Source organism: Eulemur rufifrons, chromosome 8, assembly GCF_041146395.1.
Source record: "Eulemur rufifrons isolate Redbay chromosome 8, OSU_ERuf_1, whole genome shotgun sequence".
In the NCBI taxonomy this organism is placed as follows: Eukaryota; Metazoa; Chordata; class Mammalia; order Primates; family Lemuridae; genus Eulemur; species Eulemur rufifrons.
In genome coordinates, this window is record NC_090990.1 from 16,412,352 (window position 1) to 16,432,850 (window position 20,499).

The 20,499-nt window shown below is 37.0% G+C and overlaps 1 protein-coding gene across 2 annotated transcripts in view; it reads left to right on the plus strand.

Moving 5' to 3' along the window:
* The window catches only part of CLIC4 (chloride intracellular channel 4), a 73,171-nt gene that overhangs the window by 43,963 nt on the left and 8,709 nt on the right, over window positions 1-20,499 (plus strand). For both annotated transcript variants that reach the window (XM_069479594.1, XM_069479595.1), the window contains exons 3-4: window positions 6,776-6,901; window positions 13,793-13,899. In XM_069479594.1, the coding sequence (XP_069335695.1) occupies window positions 6,776-6,901; window positions 13,793-13,899 (233 nt within the window). The remainder of the gene's footprint in view (window positions 1-6,775; window positions 6,902-13,792; window positions 13,900-20,499) is intronic.

Consider the following 20,499-nt stretch of genomic DNA (forward strand, 5'->3'; position numbering starts at 1 on the left):
GAACTCCTGAGCTCAAACAATCCTCCCGCCTCGGCCTCCCAGAGTGCTAGGATTACAGGCGTGAGCCACCGCACCCGGCCAGTAAAATCTTTAAACTGGTGGAACTGGGACAAATAGATACATTTAGTAGCTAGGAGTCTTACTTGGTATGTGAGTTTTGGTGAATCCGTGATTAATTCATTCAGTTAGTGACTTTAATATTGGTCAAGCCAGAATACAGCAAACCTAGTAAAGAATAATTAGTAGTAGTAAAGTATTCTAAAACAAATAAAGGATTCTGTGGTGTTAACTTGTGGGGTTTTTTTTTGGTTATGTGTTTGTATAATGTCCAGTATTCTCTTGATATGTGTGAATTAATTTTATGCCTTGAAAATCAACACCTTCAAAAAGGAACTCAATTTAAAAGATGAGTTCTGTGTGCTTAGGTTTTCTTTCTCCATTTGGCTAGTCAACTTGTTACAGATAGGTCATCTTCAAGAGCCAGCCCCAATGTCCTATAGCTGTGCCTATGCTCATTTTATACCAAATAGCTGGAACTGAGCCACCAGCCCCGCGTCTTCCAGTTGTTGCAAGTGTACTGAATTAAATTTTAATTGAAATTAAGCCGCAAGTTGCTTAAAATATTAGTTCCTATAAGGTTCTTCCTTTTCATTCCTTTCCCTGTCGTTCTGTTTCTTGCTTTGTTTTCTCTTTATTTGCTTTTCTTCATCTAGAAATAAAATGGGAGAGAACAGAATACTTTATTTTTTTTTTTTTTTTTTGAAACAGAGTCTCACTTTGTTGCCCAGGCTAGAGTGAGTGCCGTGGCGTCAGCCTAGCTCACAGCAACCTCAAACTCCTGGGCTCAAGCGATCCTCCTGCCTCAGCCTCCCGAGTAGCTGGGACTACAGGCATGTGCCACTATGCCCGGCTAATTTTTCTATATATATATTTTTAGTTGTCCATATAATTTCTTTCTATTTTTAGTAGAGACGGGGTCTCGCTCTTGCTCAGGCTGGTCTCGAACTCCTGACCTTGAGCGATCCACCCGCCTCGGCCTCCCAGAGTGCTAGGATTACAGGCGTGAGCCACCGCGCCCGGCCTGAGAACAGAATACTTTATTTCACCCGAAAGTAATTAAATAATAAGTAAGGTTGGAAATAAAAAAAAAACCCAAAACACTGAAGTATATTGCACCCTTATTTCAAGGCACAAGTTCTGTGCACTTTGTTTTCTCTTTATATCACTTAAGGGAAGCATTTGAATGAGTTTGAATGAATTGTTGACTTTTATTGTAGGCCTTTTATGATATAAACCAAAGATGTCCTGAAATTTTTAGCCATTGCCTATGGGTTCATTTTCATTTATCTCAAACTGCAATTCCTGCAGTGTTAAGTTGCTGTGAAACATCTGTAAAACGAGCCTCTTTGTGGGTCAAACAGAACACCTGAGGCCTTGGAGTACCAGGTGGAGACTAGAAGTTGAAGGATCTTAGATTCCATTTGGTTGATATGTAGCTTGTAATTGAATCACCTCACTGCTTAGAACATGTCCATTTATTTGAAGTCTACAGATTCGTCTAGAGGCACAAAAGTTTTTCTCTCAAATTTACTTTCACATGACATGCTTATCCTTAATCTGAACAGTTAATCCTGGAAAATAATTTCATCACTTTTGTTATTTTTAAAATCTGTATAGCCTTTTAGCAGAAACAAGATGCACTATTTACTAATCACCAATATTAATGGCAAATTGTTGATCAGATGCCTGGTTTCACTTTCCTTGGTTGTATGTATGCCTCTAAATTAATCAGATTTCATTATTAATCAGTTAATGCTAGATAACCAATTATGAGCCATCAGCTCTATTAAAGTCAAAACTGCCAATCTTATCTCTTGCATAATGCTTTGCTCTTGTGACACTGAAAGCAGTAATGACTTTCATTTGCATACTTTAGTTTACTTTACATGCATTATTTGATTTGATCTTTATAGGCAGAGCAGGTCTTATATCCACAGGACAGATGAAGAAATCCAGACCTAAACAGGTGGTAGCTGATGAATGGCCAAGCTATTCAATCTGGGACTTTTTTAATCCAGTCCTTTTTACTGAGTCTTTGGTTCATTCTTCTCTACTCTGTTAGCTTTATCCCTCCCCTAATAAATATTTTTGTTTGGAGAGCTTAAAACCTTTCAAAATTAATTATAGAAGCAATAGCTGTTATTATTTTGCCATGCCCCCTGTCCCTGTTATTTTAAAGCATTGGGACCTTTCTTCCCCTTTATGCGACTCTACCCTATTCATGAAAGACTGTTTGTGAAAAGGCAGACTGTATTATTGCCTTACACTTAGGCATTTAATTGACTATTCGTTAGTTCTAAAAATGTTGATGGATATTTTTTATGACTTTGGAGTGAGAAAATTGTTTTCCAGATGATCACGATTTGTATATGACAAGATTAAAGAACATTGTTACTCATCATTGGCATCATTCCATGGGAGATGTGTGTGTTGTATGTTCTCATTCTCTGGTGTATTTTATACAAATTTTATTAGCCCCACTTGCTTTGAGATACTATTCTTTTTTGCCACTTTTTTTTTCATTTAACTTTTTAAACTTTAAAAATGTTAAGATTTGAAAATAAATATATAAATCCTGAACTGTTAAGGATTCTAGATTCTTAATTGTGTACAAGGTCTTCCTGAGTTGAGGAGGAAATGTAAGTGGGAACAAATGTAAATCTGTGAGTGGGAATGTGACTGGATGACTTGAAGACTAGAGATGACAATGGTCTTGGACCCTTTAATGTTCAAAGAAGAACAGGTGGTTTGGTTGTTGAATAAAAAGGAATAACCAAAAGAAACCAATGAAATGAAGATTAGAAAAGGGAGGATTGTGTGAAGCTAGGAGTTCAAGAACAGCCTGGGCAAGAGTGAGACCTTGTCTCTGTGAAAAAAAATTTAAAAATTTAGCTGAGTGTAGTGGCACACACCTGTAGTGCCAGCTAATTGGGAGGCTGGGCAGGAGGATCACTTGAGCCCAGGAATTTGAGGCTACAGTGAGCTGTGATTATGCCACTATTGCCTAGTCTGGGCAACAGAGTGATACCCTGTCTCAAAAAAGAAAACAAACAAAAAGAATCAGAGTTGAAAATCAAGTCAGATGTTGACTTTTAAAAGTCCTCTTTTTCGAACCTATGTTCTTATAGAAGTTGATAGAAGATATGTCTTATTTTACTTTGATTTGGAAGAGAGGCTCTAGAACTTAGGTAAAAGGAGGGCTCTGAGTTAGAAAATTTGGGTAATAAGTCAGATATTAACAATAAGTCTTTGGAATGGAGTCATAGAAAGATGAGGCACTCTCCAAACCTAAATTGAATGGTGGAGCCAGAGCGAGACTATGAATGAATAAGACCAGGGGATATTGATAGACGGGGCTGAGTATAGATTTTAGGGTCTATTCTATTTTGAAAATTCTTTTTAATGACAAAGTATTTCACCTTCATGATAAACTTAAAGATAATCCTTCGTTTTATTCAAATTCTATATATTTATGGTCAAGAAGGAAGGAAAGAAGAAGGCAGGCAGGCAGGTTGGCTAATTTAAAAATAAAATAAACAACTCTAATAGGAAGGGAAAAGTTCTTTGAAGCAATTATGTTGTCATATTGCTCTTCTTTAAGTTTTTTAATTATGAAAGTTTTCAAACACACACAAGAATAGAATAAGCTTCTCCACAACAGCAGCCCCAATTCACTTATCAAGATTTTGCCACATTTGCTTTGTCTCTTTTTTTCTTCTTATTTTCTTTTCTTTCTCTCTCTCTCTCTCTCTCTCTTTTTTTTTTTTTTTTTTTTTGAGACAGAATCTCACTCTCTTGCCTGGGCTAGAGTGCCGTGGCGTCAGCCTAGCTCACAGCAACCTCGCACTCTTGGGCTTAAGCAATCCTTCTGCCTCAGCCTCCTGAGTAGCTGAAACTACAGGCACGCGCCACCATGCCTGGCTAATTTTTTCTATTTTTAGTTGTTTGGCTAATTTCTTTCAATTTTTAGTAGAGATGGGATCTCCCTCTTGCTCAGGCTGGTCTCAAACTCCTGAGCTCAAGCAATCCTCCTGCCTCAGCCTCCCAGAGTTCTGGGATTACAGGCGTGAGCTACCGTGCCCGGCCTCTTCTTATTTTCTTTGTTGAAATGTTTTAAAGTAAATTCTGGGCATCATGTCATTTCACCCCTGTTTACTTCAATGTACATCTCCAAACAATATAGACATTTTCTTCCCTAACCATAATGCCATTATCACCCCCAGTTCCCAGTAGCATATAATCCGACTTCTCTAGTCATCTCCACAATACCTTTTTTTCCTTGGCTGGTTTGTTCAAGTTGTGATCCAACAATTTCCACTCATTATATTTGGTTGTTATGTCTCTTAAATTTTTCTTAATCTACAGCAGTCCCCCTCTTGTGGCTTTTCCCCCCATGCCATTGACTTGTAAAAATCTGGTCAGTTGAACTGTAGATTGTCCCAAATCCAGAATTTAGCTGATTGTGTGCTTGTGGTATCATTAAACTTTGTTCTCTAGGGCCCCCATTTCCTGTAAATGAGTTTTTGATCCAGCACCCCTTGTGCTCTTAAATTATTGAGGACCTCAAAGAACTTTCAGTTATGTGAGTTATATCTACTGAGTTTACTATATTAGAAATTAAAGCTGAGAAACTTTAAAAATATTTATTTACTAATTCATTTAAATAGAACAGTGGTGCACCTATTCCTTGTGATCATAAAAACATATTTCAAATAGAAAATAACTATTTGCCAAAAGAAAAAATAGTGAGAAGTGGCATTGTTTTATATTTCTGCACATCTCTAATGTCTGCCATAATAGAATAGACTTCTGTGTTCATTGCCTTGTGATATCATACACCAAATAGCCAAGTAAATCTGGAAAACTCTAATATATGTGCATGAGAGAATGTGAAAAAGGCAGACAATGTCTTAGTATTATGAGAATGGTTTTGACCTCATGGACCACCTAGTGAAAGAGTCTTCTGGATCACAATTTGAGAAACAGCTGCCCCAGTGGCTTGATTAGGTTCAGGGTCAACTTTTTTGGTAAGAATACTTCATATTTTATCATTAGGAGGGACACCATATCTGGTGATATTATTTATGGATTCTAAAATTCATAGGCGGGCTTAGGTGAGCCATTTTGCTTTTTGAATAACCATACTAGGCTTGTCTGAGGTCCAATGTGCTATCCATTACACCATGAGGTAGCTCACTTAGCTTTTTTTTTTTTTTTTTTTTGACAGAGTTTTGCTCTGTTGCTCTGGCTAGAGTGCAATGCCATCGTCATCTTAGCTCACTGGAACCATGAACTCCTGGGCTCAAGTGATCCTCCTGTCTCAGCCTCCTGAGTAGCTGAGACTACAGAAATGCGCCACCATGCCCAGCTGATTTTTTTCTATTTTTTGTAGAGACAGGGTCCTCCTGCCTCGGCCTCCCAGAGTGCTAGGATTATAGGCGTGAGCCACAGCACCCAGCCCTCATTTTTGCTTTTTAATCAAGTAGTAACATCCTACCACTCTGGGAGTCTGAGGTGGGAGGATCACTTGAGGTCAGGAGTTCGAGACCAGCCTCAGCAAGAGCCAGACCCCATCTTTACTAAAAACAGAAAGAAGTTAGTTGGGCAACTAAAAAAGAAAATATTAGCCGGGTGTGGTGGTGCATGCCTGTAGTCCCAGCTATTTGGGAGGCAGGCTGAGGCAGGAGGATCGCTTGAGCCCAGGAGTTTGAGGTTGCTGTGAGCTAGGCTGACGGCACAGCACTTTAGCTGAGGCAACAGAGCGAGACTCTGTGTATCAAAAAAAAAAAAAAAAAAAAAAAAAAATCAAGTAGTTACAACATTTTTTGCTCTTGTTGTAAGCATAATAGTTTTACCATCTTTTACAGTGTTGTGTAGTATTTTAAGTTTTTCCTAATTAAAAGGAGAAAGATTGTTTAGTTTTGAATTCCTTTGATAATTGTGCTATTTGATATTTTCCCCTTGTGTTCACTTATCTCTTAGCAGTTTCTTTTGACTCACACCTACTTGATTTTTTGATGACTTTTAAAATGAATTTGGACAAAATCGTTAGGTAATATAGATTTAAAGCCTTTCTCATTCACTATAATATTTTGTCCCTTCCACATTGCCTTTTACCTTTGGTTATGCTATCTTTTTTATAGCATATATATATATAATGCTATAATTTTGATATTAGCTAGTTTAATCTGGTGATCTTTTCCTTGTTAAGTTTGGACTTCTATGAAAATGGAAAAGAGTTAGCACCAGGATTTAAAATCTTATAGTTGAAAAGGACTGCAGGAATCAACTGCTCTTCTTTATTTTACAAAAAGAAAAAAAAAAAAAGGCTTGGAGAAGTCATGGCTTATCCATCTTTATACAATTAGTTGGTGCAAGATTTGAAACCAGAGACTGACCTTCCCTAGTCTTTCCCCCTCCTCATCGACTACCATCTCTAATAAGCACCATAGTTAAATTTGGAATGAGAATGAAGGACTTTGTTTTTTGGTTAAAAAATCAAAAACTTGATTCTTACCATAAATTATGTACTTTGTAGAGGTTTGCTTCTTATTAGAATACCATTGCAGCTGTTATACTTAGTGGAAAAAAGTACTATTTCTTATTTACTTGTATGCACTGTAAAATTTAGAACCACTCTGAGAATTTAAAGTATTGTTACCTTTTTAGTTAGGTTAAAAAATAATCTGATCTTGACCACTATTTTGCCTAACAGGAAGCCTGCAGACCTGCAGAACTTGGCTCCTGGGACCCACCCACCATTTATAACTTTCAACAATGAAGTCAAAACGGATGTAAATAAGATTGAGGAATTTCTTGAAGAAGTCTTATGCCCCCCTAAGTGAGTATCAAAGAAAATATATATGGAAATATTGCTACCTCTTTGAAGCTTTGTCTTATTTGTACTTACAGATCTTTCTCCTGATGATATTTAAGTTAAATTCTAACAGCATTAATTGAAATGACTAGGACTCTCTTCTGAGTTTCTTGTAGTTTCCACTAAATAGATGTGAGAGTTGCTTCTGGCTAGGTCAATAAGCCATGCTAGGAAAGGCGGGAATTTGGGCGTGGTGAAAGCAAATTTGGGATGTGTGTGATAGGTCAGGAAAGATTGGTTATTTGTGGGCTATAGATCCCAAACTGAGAGAGAAGTTTAGGGAGGAGAAGGGATATAGATTCCCACAATTCAGGTGAACCCAGCCAGAATGTCTAAGCAGGAGTATGGTACAGGTGGGATTTGCTCTCAGTCCATTTTAAAGGTAACTTTCTAAAGCTATAATCCAAAGGAATTGACTTTTCAGACTGTGTCCCCTGGGATTCAGAGTTTTTATTTACTTATTTCTTGAAGTGTTCCAGATCTCAAGGTCCTGCATGTACAGTAATGATAGCTACCTAAATTGCAAATGTGCCATTTTGCATCATATTGTAATCTTGGCATAGGTTCACAGCATTAGGCTTTTGTAAGTTCATTATCCTGGAAATTGAGATGTTTCTTTTCCTTTGATCCAAACCTTCCTTGCTAGTTAACTTGACTTTTACTTTAGCCTCCCAGAAAGCTAGGATTACATTGTCTATTGTTCTATATTGTTGTAGGGCACCCAGGGACCATTCTGGATGTCTTTTCCCTCCAGGACAGGGTGGTCTTCAGGTCTTTATTGCTGATGTTCTGCCTGTAAGCCTTCTTGTTTCTAGAAAGGATGAGGAGAAAAGACAGAAGAGTTGTGCAAGCTGGTGGACTAGAATTGGCATTTGGTTATACTGAGAACAGAGTGTTTTTATGTGAACACTTCCTGATTTAATCACGACAAGTATAAATACAGGCAATTGTCTACTCTAGAGTTGTTTAAAATTCAGAGACTAACGGAAGGCTTAAATCAAAGAATTTTGCTAATGTTTTTTGAGACAGAGTCTCTCTCTGTTGCCTGGGCTAGAGTGCCATGGTGTCAACCTAGCTCACAGCAACCTCAAACTCCTGGGCTCAAGTGATCCTCCTGCCTCAGCCTCCTAAGTAGCTGAGACTACTGGCTTATGCCACCACGCCCAGCTAATTTTTTTTTCCTGTCTTTTTTTTGTTGTCGTTGTTGTTGCCTGGCTAATTTTTTTTCTATTTTTAGTAGAGATGGAGTCTCGCTCTTGCTCAGACTGGTCTCAAACTCCTGACCTCAAGCGATCCTCTCGCCTCGGCCTCCCAGAGTGCTAGGATTATAGGCGTGAGCCACTGTACCTGGCCAACTTTTGCTAATGTTTGTATTAGAACTACAGGTTTTAACATGAACTTTCTCTTTCTTCTCCAAGGAAAGTATTTTTGTATTTCTCGTAGTCGAATGAAGGAACTACTCTGCCAAAAAGCTCTGAAACTTGGGCTTTTCACTGAAACAGCCTTGTATATTTGGCTAAATTACTGATAAAATGATAGAATAGAAGGAAGCTAGATAAATTTGGAGGAGAGCTCTACGAAGTATTATTAAGCATTTTTTAAAAAGTGAGAAATACAATAAAAGTATTTACAAGGAGAATTTAGTAGGTTGTATAATCAGCCTTTATTTTTATATTAACATAAGAAAGGAGAAAATATCTGATATCTTTCCCCAAACCATAGAAATATTCTTAGCTAGTCTACCATTAAGAGTCTATGATATAATACAGAATAAAGAACTGTAAGTCTAAATACCCTGGGTGCTCATATCTCTTCTGTCATTGACAAATAGCCTTTTATGAATTATTTGCCTCTCTTATGTTAAATGTTAAAGTGAATACTCACAATAATTGAAAGTTATTGCTTGATCAAGCTATTTGCTAGAACTAATAATAATGGATGAATTAAAATGTAATGTTTGGGGAAGATACAAAAAAATTTGGACCGACTAGTTTAGAATTTGATTCATCTTTTAGAGAGAATCTGATCTGTAATAGGAAAAAAAAAAAATTGCACCTGTGGACAAAATGTCTGAGTTTTAGCTTGTCCATCCTTTTAACTAATTGAATTTGGGGCCAAATGTATATGCTTTCTGGAACATAATTTCCTTCCTTTTAGGCAAAATGAGAGATTTGAGGTGAATATTGTCTTTTAGCTATAGTATTCTTTTTAAAAAAAATTTGTGCAAATATATGGGGTATACAAAATTTGTTATATATTAATGTGTAGTGATCAAATTAGTTTCAGGGTGTGCACCACCTGAGTACAGCACGTTTTTGTTAAGTATAGTCATCTACTCTATTATCAAACCTTGAATTTATTCCTTTTATTTTACTATGTGTTTATACCCTTTAACCCACTTCTCCTCAACATTTCCCCTACCTCTGCTCACTTTCCCCAGTCTGTGTTATTTTTTCATTCTCTACCTCCATGTATTCAAATATTTTAGCTCCCACATATAAATGAGAACACATGATATTTGTTTTTTTGTGCCTGGCTTATTTCACTTAAGACAATGACCTCCATTTCCATCAGTGTTGCTGCGAATGACATGATTTCATTCTTTATGGCTGAATAATATTCCACTGTGTATGTCTATCATATTTATCCATTCATCCGTTGATAGACACTTAAGTTGATTATGTATCTTAGCTAATATGAATAGTGCTGCAACAAACATGCGAGTACAGGTATGCCTTTGATATACAGATTTCTTTTTCTTTGAGTAAGATACCCAGTAGTGGGATTGCTGGATTGAATGGTAATTTTATTTTTAGTTTTTTTTTTTTTGAGAAATCTCCGTATTGTTTTCTATAGTGGCTGTACTAGTTTACATTCCTACCAACAGTGTTATCCTGTTCCCTTTTTTCTGCATCTTCTCCAACATCTGTTATTTTTTTGTCTTTTTAATAATAGCCGTTCTGACTAGAGTAAAATGTTATCTTATTGTGGTTTTCTTTTGCATTTCTATGATGATTAGTGATGTTGAGCATTTTTCATACACCTCTTGGTGTATTGTCTTGAGAAATGGCTAATCATGTCCTTTGCCCATTTTTTAATGGGATTGTGTGTTTTTTTCCTGTTACATTGTTTGAGTTATCAGTACATGGAACATTCTCTAGGCTAGAACATATGTTAGGCCACAAAACAAGTCTCAACAAATTTAAAAAAATACAAATCATATAAAATATCTTCTCAGACCACAATGGAATAAAAGTGGAAATCAACACCAAGAAGAACTCTACAAACTATACAGGTACATGAAAATTAAACAGCATGCTCCTGAATGACCACTGGGTCAATGAAAAAATTAAGTGGAAATAAAAAAATTTATTGAAACAAATGAAAATGGAAACACAATATACCAAAACCTGTGGGATAAAGCAAAAGCCATGCTAAGAGGGTATTTTATAGCAATAAATGCCTACATCAAAAAAGTAGAAAGACTACCAATTAACAATCCAATGCACCTCAAAGAACTAGGAAAGCAAGAATAAACCCCAAATTAGCAGAAGAAAAATAATAAAGATCATAACTAAACGAAATAGCCAAAGTATTCTATGCATTAAGTTAATAGTACAAATTTAATAGTTTGTCTCAGGGGGACAATAGGGCGCGTTTAATCTGATTTAGAGAACAGTGTTTTTTTCCCAGAATTTTTTTTTTTTTTGAGACAGAGTCTCACTCTGTTGCCCAGGCTAGAGTGTCATGGCGTTATCATAGTTCACAGCAACCTCAAACTCGTGGGCTCAAGTGATCCTTCTGCCTCAGCCTCCCGAGTAGCTGGGACTACAGGCATACACCACCATGCCCGGCTAATTTTTTTATATATATATATTTTTAGTTGTCCAGCTAATTTCTTTCTATTTTTAGTAAAGACGGGTTCTCGCTCTTGCTCAGGCTGGTCTTGAACTCCTGAGCTCAAACGATCCACCTGCCTTAGCCTCCCAGAGTGCTAGGATTACAGTTCCCAGAATTTTAATAGCATCTATTTTTATATGATTAAGGATATGCTGATAGCAAGTCCTCCTTCATTTTACCTGTTCCACCAAAGTATTTCTCTAGTTGGAGCTCTTGTGTATTTTAAAAGTACAGTGGGAAATATGCTTTTATATACTCATCATTACATCCCCAACACTTAGTACAATAGTGCCTGGCACATAATATTAATAAATGCTCAATAATTATAAGAATTATAGAAATGAATATATAAATGATTTGTAATTCAAGCCTGCCCTCCTGTAAGTTATTTGGAGAATTATGAGGTTTACCTCATTAGAAAAAGTAGGCACAGCTAAATACTGGTTGGGGAAAAGAGGACTAATTTTGGAAACTTGGCTAGAGGAAGACATAGATGTTTGAAAAGGCACTTATGTTCCCTGTACTATTTTTTGTTTGAAATGAGTCAGTCAAGGTGCTGTGTTACAAACAGTACAAACATTTAAGGAGGCTGGTTGTTTTTATAGTCAAGGGAAATCCAGGGTTGTTGGACCTGGGTTTCAGTGTTTAAGCTCAGGCAAAAAGAAAAAATGAGAAAGAGCGAGACAGTATGAAGATTTCTATAGTTAAGTAGTTAGCAGGAGGGAAAATATAGACAGACATAGATATGTAAACTTGAGTGAAACTCATTTACTATAATTTATCACTGAAAAACTCTTTATGTAAATAAATATATTTATAAGAGAAATCTTTCTTTCTTTCTTTCTTTCTTTTTTTTTTTTTTTGAGACAGAGTCTCACTCTGTCACCTGGCCTAGAGTGCCACGGTGTCAGCCTAGCTCACATTCCTGGGCTCAAGTGATCTTCCTGCCTCAGCCTCCCCGGTAGCTGGGAACACAGATGTGCACAACCACGCCCGGCTAATTTTTTCTATTTTTACTTGAGGTGGGATCTCGCTCTTTCTCAGGCTGGTCTCAAACTCCTGACCTCAAGCAATCCCTCGTCGGCCTCCCAGAGTACTAGGATTACAGGCGTGAGCCACTGTGCCTGACCAAGAGAAATCTTTAAGCTTAAAAATTGAGAGATATTTGGAGACTAGGTAGACCTATTAAAAAGAAAGATATCTTGAGCATATATGTGTTCCACAGATATTTTACATCCTCCTTACCAATATAGTACTATGCCCAATTTTTAGAAGATATATTTCTTCCTGAATTCAAAATAGTAAACATAAGAAATACGAATAGTGTAAAAACTAAACTGAAACACAACTTGCAACTGAACTAAATTTCTTTTAAAAACTACTTCACCATTTTTCATTTAAAGAAAACTGGCGGCCGGGCGCGGTGGCTCACGCCTGTAATCCTAGCACTCTGCGAGGCCAAGGTGGGCGGATTGTTTGAGCTCAGGAGTTCGAGACCAGCCTGAGCAAGAGCGAGACCCCACCTCTACTAAAAATAGAAAGAAATTATATGGACAGCTAAATATATATATAGAAAAAATTAGCCGGGCATGGTGGCGCATGCCTGTAGTCCCAGCTACTCGGGAGGCTGAGACAGGAGGATCGCTTGAGCTCAGGAGTTTGAGGTTGCTGTGAGCTAGGCTGACGCCACGGCACTCACTCTAGCCTGGGCAACAGAGTGAGACTCTGTCTCAAAAAAAAAAAAAAAAAAAAAAAAAAAAGAAAACTGGCAAGACAGTGTCTTTAATAAATGGCAATAACTAGTTCATTGTAAGATTTTTTTTTTTTCTTCTAAAGACTTACTGCCCCCAAGTCCATTTTCTAGTGACATTTTGTAGGACCTTCAGCTGATTAATCTTTCCTGAGTGGGACTAAGAATCTGAATTCCTCTAGCCCTGACTCCCTGAAGCTGATGCAAGCCCTGCTGAAGAGAAGATGAATAGTTGAGCCTTTTCATGTGTGTATTCCAGTGTGAGGAAGAAATATACACTGAGTACGTGTGTTTGAAATCTAAATATGTAAAATATGGAGGGGGTTTAAAAATCTGGTGTGTCATGTCTGTTCTCAAAGTAGAAAAACTTTGTAACAACATAACAGAGCATTCTCAGTATGATTTCTGACATCCTATTTTTCTGTTGCTCAGTGCTACCCTCACATATACTATATAATATCTAATGTATGGGAGCTTTTGGAAAATCCTGGGTATAGGTTTGAAGTGAATGATCTGCCGCCTGCTGTTTTTGTCCTTAACTTGCTGTGGATCATCAAAATGTTTGACCAGCGTAGGCTCTTTTCCTCCTGTCAGGTTTTCTGTCACTGCTGCATAGTGCTGGCTCAGAGCATGGCATACTAAGGATCTGGTTGATGTCACTAACAAGGCTCTAGAGCTGTGCTGTCCGGTGACTGTTGAGCACTTGAAATGTGATTAGTGCAACTCAGGAAGTGAATTTTTAATTTTATTTGTGTTTAATTTTAATTTGTATTCAAATAGCTACATGGAACTAATGGCCACCATATTGGACCATGAAGGTATAGAACATTTCCATCATCACAGGAGGTTCTCTTGGACAGCACTGCTCTAGAGATCTCATTCTAAGATGCCTGTTGGCCTGGGCACAAATCTCTGAACAAGTTGACTGTTTGCCCAGAATCCTAATTTATCAAATGAAGGTAGAGTACAGATGCCCTTTAGTTGCCAAGAATATTAATATATGAACAAAATCACTGGGCAGAGCTTTGTTTCCTAAGGAAAAAAACACCTTTAAATAATATTGTAGAAAACAGCTGATGGCATTTCTTAGAGTAATAACTGTTAAAAGATGTCTAGTAACTGCTAGCAGAGTGGTTTGTTGATTGAGAAAACTTAATGCTACTCTATCTTTGAAGGATTTGTAATCTATCTCCTTTCCTATATAGGTACTTAAAGCTTTCACCAAAACACCCAGAGTCAAATACTGCTGGAATGGACATCTTTGCCAAATTCTCTGCATATATCAAGAATTCAAGGCCCGAGGCTAATGAAGGTAAAAAACAAAGAATTGAATTACCACTGCAAAAAAACCCCAAACAACAACAAAAACCTATTATTATGACAGTGATTATAAACCAGTACTTTTTAGCATTCCTATACATATTAAAAACTGTCTTTCAAAGTTGGCCAGAAATTTGATAATAAACTAGGATAGGTCTTCAAAGTGCTGTTTCTCTGTTTCTTCTAGTGGCACAGTGCCTAGCATATAGTGGGTTAGTGATAAAATGTATGTTGAGTGAAGTTGTTCTCATAGTCTGTTGAGAAGTTACTGTGAAGATTTAACAGTACATCAGAACAATGGATTATGTGGTTGTGGTGACTTGGAATAGATTGATGGAGCTTAATTTAAACAGTCATGAAATCTTTTGTTTACTATTTGATGCCTAAAATCAGCCTGAATGGTTTTTTGTGTTTTTTTTTTTTTTTTTTTGTGCTAATTACCCTTAAAGAACAATTTTTGGAGTTGCTTTAAGAGAGTAGTAATTAGACTCTCACTAACCTTCCAAATTTCTCTGCATCTTAAAACTAGAATTTTATTTTCAAGTGATATTTTAATGGTGATAATTATTTAGGTAGTACAGATGTAATTTTCTTTTATTATTGAAGGCACTATTTTATCATTTCATTTGCCAAACATACATATAGTGAAGGGAAGTCTCTTTTAAAAGAGGTTCCATTTAATGAACTGTGTCTTAACTACAGCATTCAATAATTTCCCTTTCTCTTCTCTTCGGAGTGCTAAGCATTGTTCTGTCTGGGGAAAACTGTATAGAGAATCTTAGTATTTATTTAAAAGTAACAACAATAACCAATAAAGCTAGCTCCAAAAAATACTGTAATTCATCATAGTTTTAGCTAGTTTGGTAACTTGGGTATGGGTCTTTTGACTGAAAATTTGTGGCAGCAAATGAACAAGAATACCAAAGGGGGAAAAATCAGTGCTGGTTAAGCAAGAATAATTATCTTTTAAAAAGTGATATACTTGCTGATTTCCTACATTATTTCAGCAGGAAGATTTCCAAGCTATTCAGGCTATTTTTTTATTAAATTTAAAAATTGCAGCATTTTATAATATAGTATTGAATTTCAGTGTCTTTTGCTCTTGGTTTCTGCAATAATAGTCACTACATGAAATGTTTTTCTACAGTGAAGGGAAAATTTTAGTACTCAGGCCTGGCTTATATCTCTCAATAATGTGTTCCAGTAGCTGCCTTAGTTTGGAAGCAATTTTCTTTAGTAATTGGCTTTTTTTCCTGACTAATGTTTCTGTCTAAGCAATTTACACACTAAGTAAATGGTTATATTGGAGCCCTCCTTTCCACAATGACTTTTCTGTTCTACCCTTCCTTCGTGCAGGCTAACTGTACTTTTCATGAAACTATCCTTTTCTATCCAGATTCTCTTGCTGCATAGCTCTTTGAGTAGTCTTAGTTAAAGTTAGAATGTTTTTATTTCTCTGTGTGGCTTTTGAAAGCTGGAAGATGGTTGAATTTCTTCTGATACTTGGTGGGGAGGAAAAGGGAATACAATGTGTTTGCTTTTGCTTTGGGAGATGAGAGAAGAACAGGGAAAAAGTGACTCATTTAAGTATAACTTTGTATTCTATTTTTTCCTATCAATTTGTTACTATCTTAAGTAGCCACCTACTCTTTAACTGTCCTCAGAATGTTACAACCAGTAAGAACAAACAACATAGTGCATTACACAGTGCATAACCTGGAAGGCTTTTATATTAAATTACCTATTGGTAAATAAAAATTCCAGTTGCCAAGCAACTTCCTTCCACAGGGACCTGTCACTGCCATGAGACTTTAGAAAGCAGTGTTCCAAATCACTTTGGAGCTTAATGGGTCTTTCCTTATGTATGTTTGTTGCAGGTCTCATATCTGTTTGTTGCAATTACATGCCTTTAATAATGCTAGGAAATTAATGATTCACCTACTTATTTCCCCAAACATCCACTCCAATATTGACAGTTTACACGGAGATGGATTTGTCATTTTACATGGTAAATCAGAGTAGATAAGTCTTTGATTAGTTTTTACCAGCCTGTTATATATTTCACAAAATCCGGTATGTTTGGAAAATTTTAAGACCTTTTAGGACCTAATTCTAAGTAAGGGATTAGATGCCTAGATGCTACAGTTTGGGACTAGTGAAAGTGAAAGTGAAGAGCCAATGCTTAGATTGGGGTATAAAGTAAATAAGATTTAAAGAATAAAATAAAAGGAAACATTGATGATAGATAAGATATGTAATTCTTTTAGTAACATGTTCAGGTTGGGAGTAAAAGTTTGTGTAACCTTTTAGGCATTAAAAGAAAAACCAGTGGGTAATTCCTTTTATGGGGATGAATTAGGTATAATCTGTCTGAGATCTTCTGTTTTTTCAGGTCTGTGATGTTATTAATTTATATAATTTACTAGGATATCAAGTGAAACTAGTCTGGTGTTTATAATATTCTTTAGAGAAATGAATTTGGCATTGTTGAATATACTCTGAGGCGTATTTCATAATGTCCAAGTTCCTATGTTTAAGTGGAAGGACTCTAGAGGTTCTGATTAGTTCCTTTTTATTCAGGATCCCCCCTTCTTTCCCCCTCCCCTCTCCCCCATCCCTGTTCTCCCTCTTTTTCTCACTTGCTCTCTTGCTTTCTCTCAGGAAAAGTGTAGGAGTCAGAGGATGGTGGTTCACCATTGTAGCTGTGAAACTGCGTTGTATATTTAATCACCTCGAAATACCTATTACTTCTCTCCATTTCCCGTGTTGGAAACCTAGGCTTCAAGACTTGTCTCTATAAGATCACCCTTTATTAAAACTAGCAGTAACTTTCAAATATAGTTTTAGCCATGTAAATGCTTGTAATCTTTAGCCTTTGTTGTCTTCATCATAAATTGTATCATTTTTCACTAACAGAAATACTGTTGTTACATTTAATGTTTTCTGCCTTGAATTTTATTCATTCAGATCATTTAAGTAATAGAGATACATGCTTGTTGAAGTTAAAATAGTATAGCAATCAATTTAATAAAACTTCATTGCCCCTCCTTAATCATATTATATGACCTCCAACAATTTAGTGTGCATTCTTTTTCTATGTCATTTTGCAAACATTTTATGTAAATGTGTATTATGTGCATGTTCATGTGCAGCTGTCTTTTTCACTTACGTGGTAGAAATCCTTCCATATCAAAACGTAGATCTACCTCAGTTTTTAGAAATTCTGCTTAGTATTCTATAATATGGGTTTTTATTGAGCCATTTCCTTGTCGATAGACATCTAGATTGTCTCAAGCTTTTTACTGTGACAACAGTGCTGCCAGTGAATGTCCTTGAGGTAGGTTCCAAGTAAATCAAAAGATTTGTGCATTTAAAATTTTTCTCGGCCGGGCGCGGTGGCTCACGCCTGTAATCCTAGCACTCTGGGAGGCCGAGGCGGGTGGATCGCTCAAGGTCAGGAGTTCGAGACCAGCCTGAGCGAGACCCCGTCTCTACTAAAAATAGAAAGACATTATATGGACACCTAAAAATCTATATAGAAAAAATTAGCCGGGCATAGTGGCGCATGCCTGTAGTCCCAGCTACTCGGGAGGCTGAGGCAGTAGGATTGCTTAAGCCCAGGAGTTTGAGGTTGCTGTGAGCTAAGCTGACGCCACGGCACTCACTCTAGCCTGGGCAACAAAGTGAGACTCTGTCTCAACAAAAAAAAAAAAAAAAAAAAAAAAAAAAAATTTTTCTCTGTTTTCGTCCAATTGTTCTCAAAATCTATACCAGTTTATATTCCCACTAATATAATATATTCATTTTCTCACACTCTGACCCTGGTGAATGTGGGTGAATCATTTTAATTTTGTTGTATTCTCATAGGCAAAAAAGGGTGTTTTGATTTTCATAATTAATTTTATTTATTTATATTTTTTATTCTATTTTATTTTTTTGAGACAGAGTCTCACTCTGTTGCTCCAACTAGAGTGCTGTGGTGTCAGCCTAGCTCACAGCAACCTCTAACTCTTGGGCTCAAGCAATCCTCCTGCCTCAGCCTCCGAAGTAGTGGGACTACAGGCATGCGCCACTGTGCCTGGCTAATTTTTTCTATATATTTTTAGTTGTCGGGCTAATTTCTTTCTATTTTTTTTAGTGAAGATGGGGTCTCGCTCTTGCTCAGGCTGGTTTCGAACTCCTGAGCTCAAATGATCCTCCCGCCTCGGCCTCCCAGAGTGCTAGAATTACAGGCATGAGCCACCCGCCTGGCCCATAATTAATTTTAAACTGATTGTGTCACCTCTGTTGTGCTTACTAATTTTTTTAGAGCTTTTCAAATAGCTTTTTAGAAATATCAGCATCACTACAGCATGGATATTGGAGAATAATAGTTATGGATGACAAAGAGCTACTTTCTGATGGCTTGCTACTGCCTTCTAGTGGTTAATCTTGACATTTTCTTTATTTTAACTAACCTTATACTCCTTTACCTTAGTCTTTAAAACTTTGTTTATTGAATGGTGCTGTTTAGTACCTCTTGGTACTGCTGATTTTGTTTGTTTTATTGGCCATACCTTATGCCGATATATAAAAATTGTATCAAACTAACTCATCATTCTTTGTTTTTATTAATACACTCATTATTCTGACATTTTTTTTGAAACAGAGTCTTACTGTGTTGCCCGGGCTAGAGTGCCATGGCATCAGCCTAACTCACAGCAACCTCAAACTCCTGGGCTCAAGCGATCCTCCTGCCTCAGCCTCCCGAGTAGGTGGGACTATAGGCATGTGCCACCATGCCCGGCTAATTTTTTCTATATATTTTTAGTTGTCTGGCTAATTTCTTTCTAATTTTTAGTAGAGACAGGGTCTTACTCTTGCCCAGGCTGGTCTCAAACTCCTGACCTTGGTTGATCCTCCCACTTTGGCCTCCCAAAGTGTTAGGATTACAGGCGTGAGCCACCACGCCCGGCCTGTTCATTGTAATCTGATCAAAGAACAAGTCCTTGTATTCTAATACGTATTTATTTTTGTTCACTGTTTTTAATAGGAAGCATACTGAATCTTTTAGTTCTTCTTTAGTTCTTTTAAAACCCTGAGATTCTGCCTCCTTTTTTTTTCCTTTTAGTACAACCATGAAAAGTTTTCATCATGCCCTTGATTCCTTACTAACCTAGCTGTTTCTCATGCTGTATTCTCTTGTTAATTTATAAACTTTACATTCAGTTAACTGTATGCATTATACCTTGCATGTAATTAATAAAAAGTTGTATCTGGTGCTTTGCATTTTTGATCTTTTATTTTTAAATGGCTTGATTCCCTGTCACTTCTCTAGTTCCAGCTGAGCACTCTTAATGCATCAACTTTATTTTACTGGGTTCTAGTGTCTTTTTCTGCTTACGTTTCCTCTAAGAAATAAGCTAGCTTAATCATGGCTATGGGTAGGGTGATCTTTTATTAATAAAATAGGCAAATTTTTGATCTTGTCACTTATCACTTGAGGTGACACATTCCAATTTGTTTGGTATTTTCCTAAGTCAAAAATATTACCGGCTGGGCACAGTGGCTCATGCCTGTAATCCTAGCACTCCGGGAGGCCAAGGAGAGAGGATCGCTTGAGCTCAGGAGTTTGAGACCAGCCTGAGCAAAAGCGAAACCCCCATCGCTACTGAAAATAGAAAAATTAGCCAGGTGTCGGCTACTCAGGGGGTGGGGGGCTGAGGCAGGAGAATCACTTGAGCCCAGGAGTTTGAGATTGCTGTGAGCTAGGCTGATGCTATTGCACTCTAGCCCTGGCAAGAGAGTGAAACTCTGTCTCAAAAAAAAAAAAAAATATATATATATATGTGTGTGTGTGTGTGTGTGTGTGTATACGTGTATATATATGCGTATATATGTGTGTGTATATATATGCGTATATATACATGTATATATAGTACCAATTCTTCTTTACATGTTAAAAGGCTATTGTGTTCTATGGCAATGTGCAGTGTCTACTTCATTCCCACTCCCACAAAAGAGGTAATAGTCAAGTACAAATTTCTAAACTTATCTGACTTTAAAGTAATTCTACATTTTCATGTATTCATTGTGTGTTTTCTTTTTTCTTTTCCTCTCCTCTTCTCTCCTCTTCTCTCTTCTTCTCCTTCTCTCCTCTTCTCTTCCTTTTCTTTTCTTTTCTTTTCTTTCTTTTCTTATATTCCCTTGGCAAGAAAGATATAGCAAGTTAGAATAAGAGATATTAAGAGAGAACAAGAGATAATAAATTATTTTTAAATACTGGGGAAGCCATCTCAGAGTGAGCAAGAGAGAGGAGCCCTGTGTACCTGCACTTCCTTTGCTCGTTCTCAGTTTCCTGGGCCTCTCACAATTGTGTGCATCTTTTTTGCTGAATGTGATTCTAGAGGTTCAAGATTGTCTTACCCCGCTTTCGTCTCACCAACCTCCCATATAACACAGCTGCTAAAAACCACTTCTTGAGCTGGATGAAAAAAATAGCAACCTGGCACTTCTTGCCTTTTATCTCACTGGTTTTATGTATTGTGTATTTTACCCCCACTAGAGTGTAAGCTCCCCAAGGGCAAGCATTTTTGTCTATTCACCCCTATGT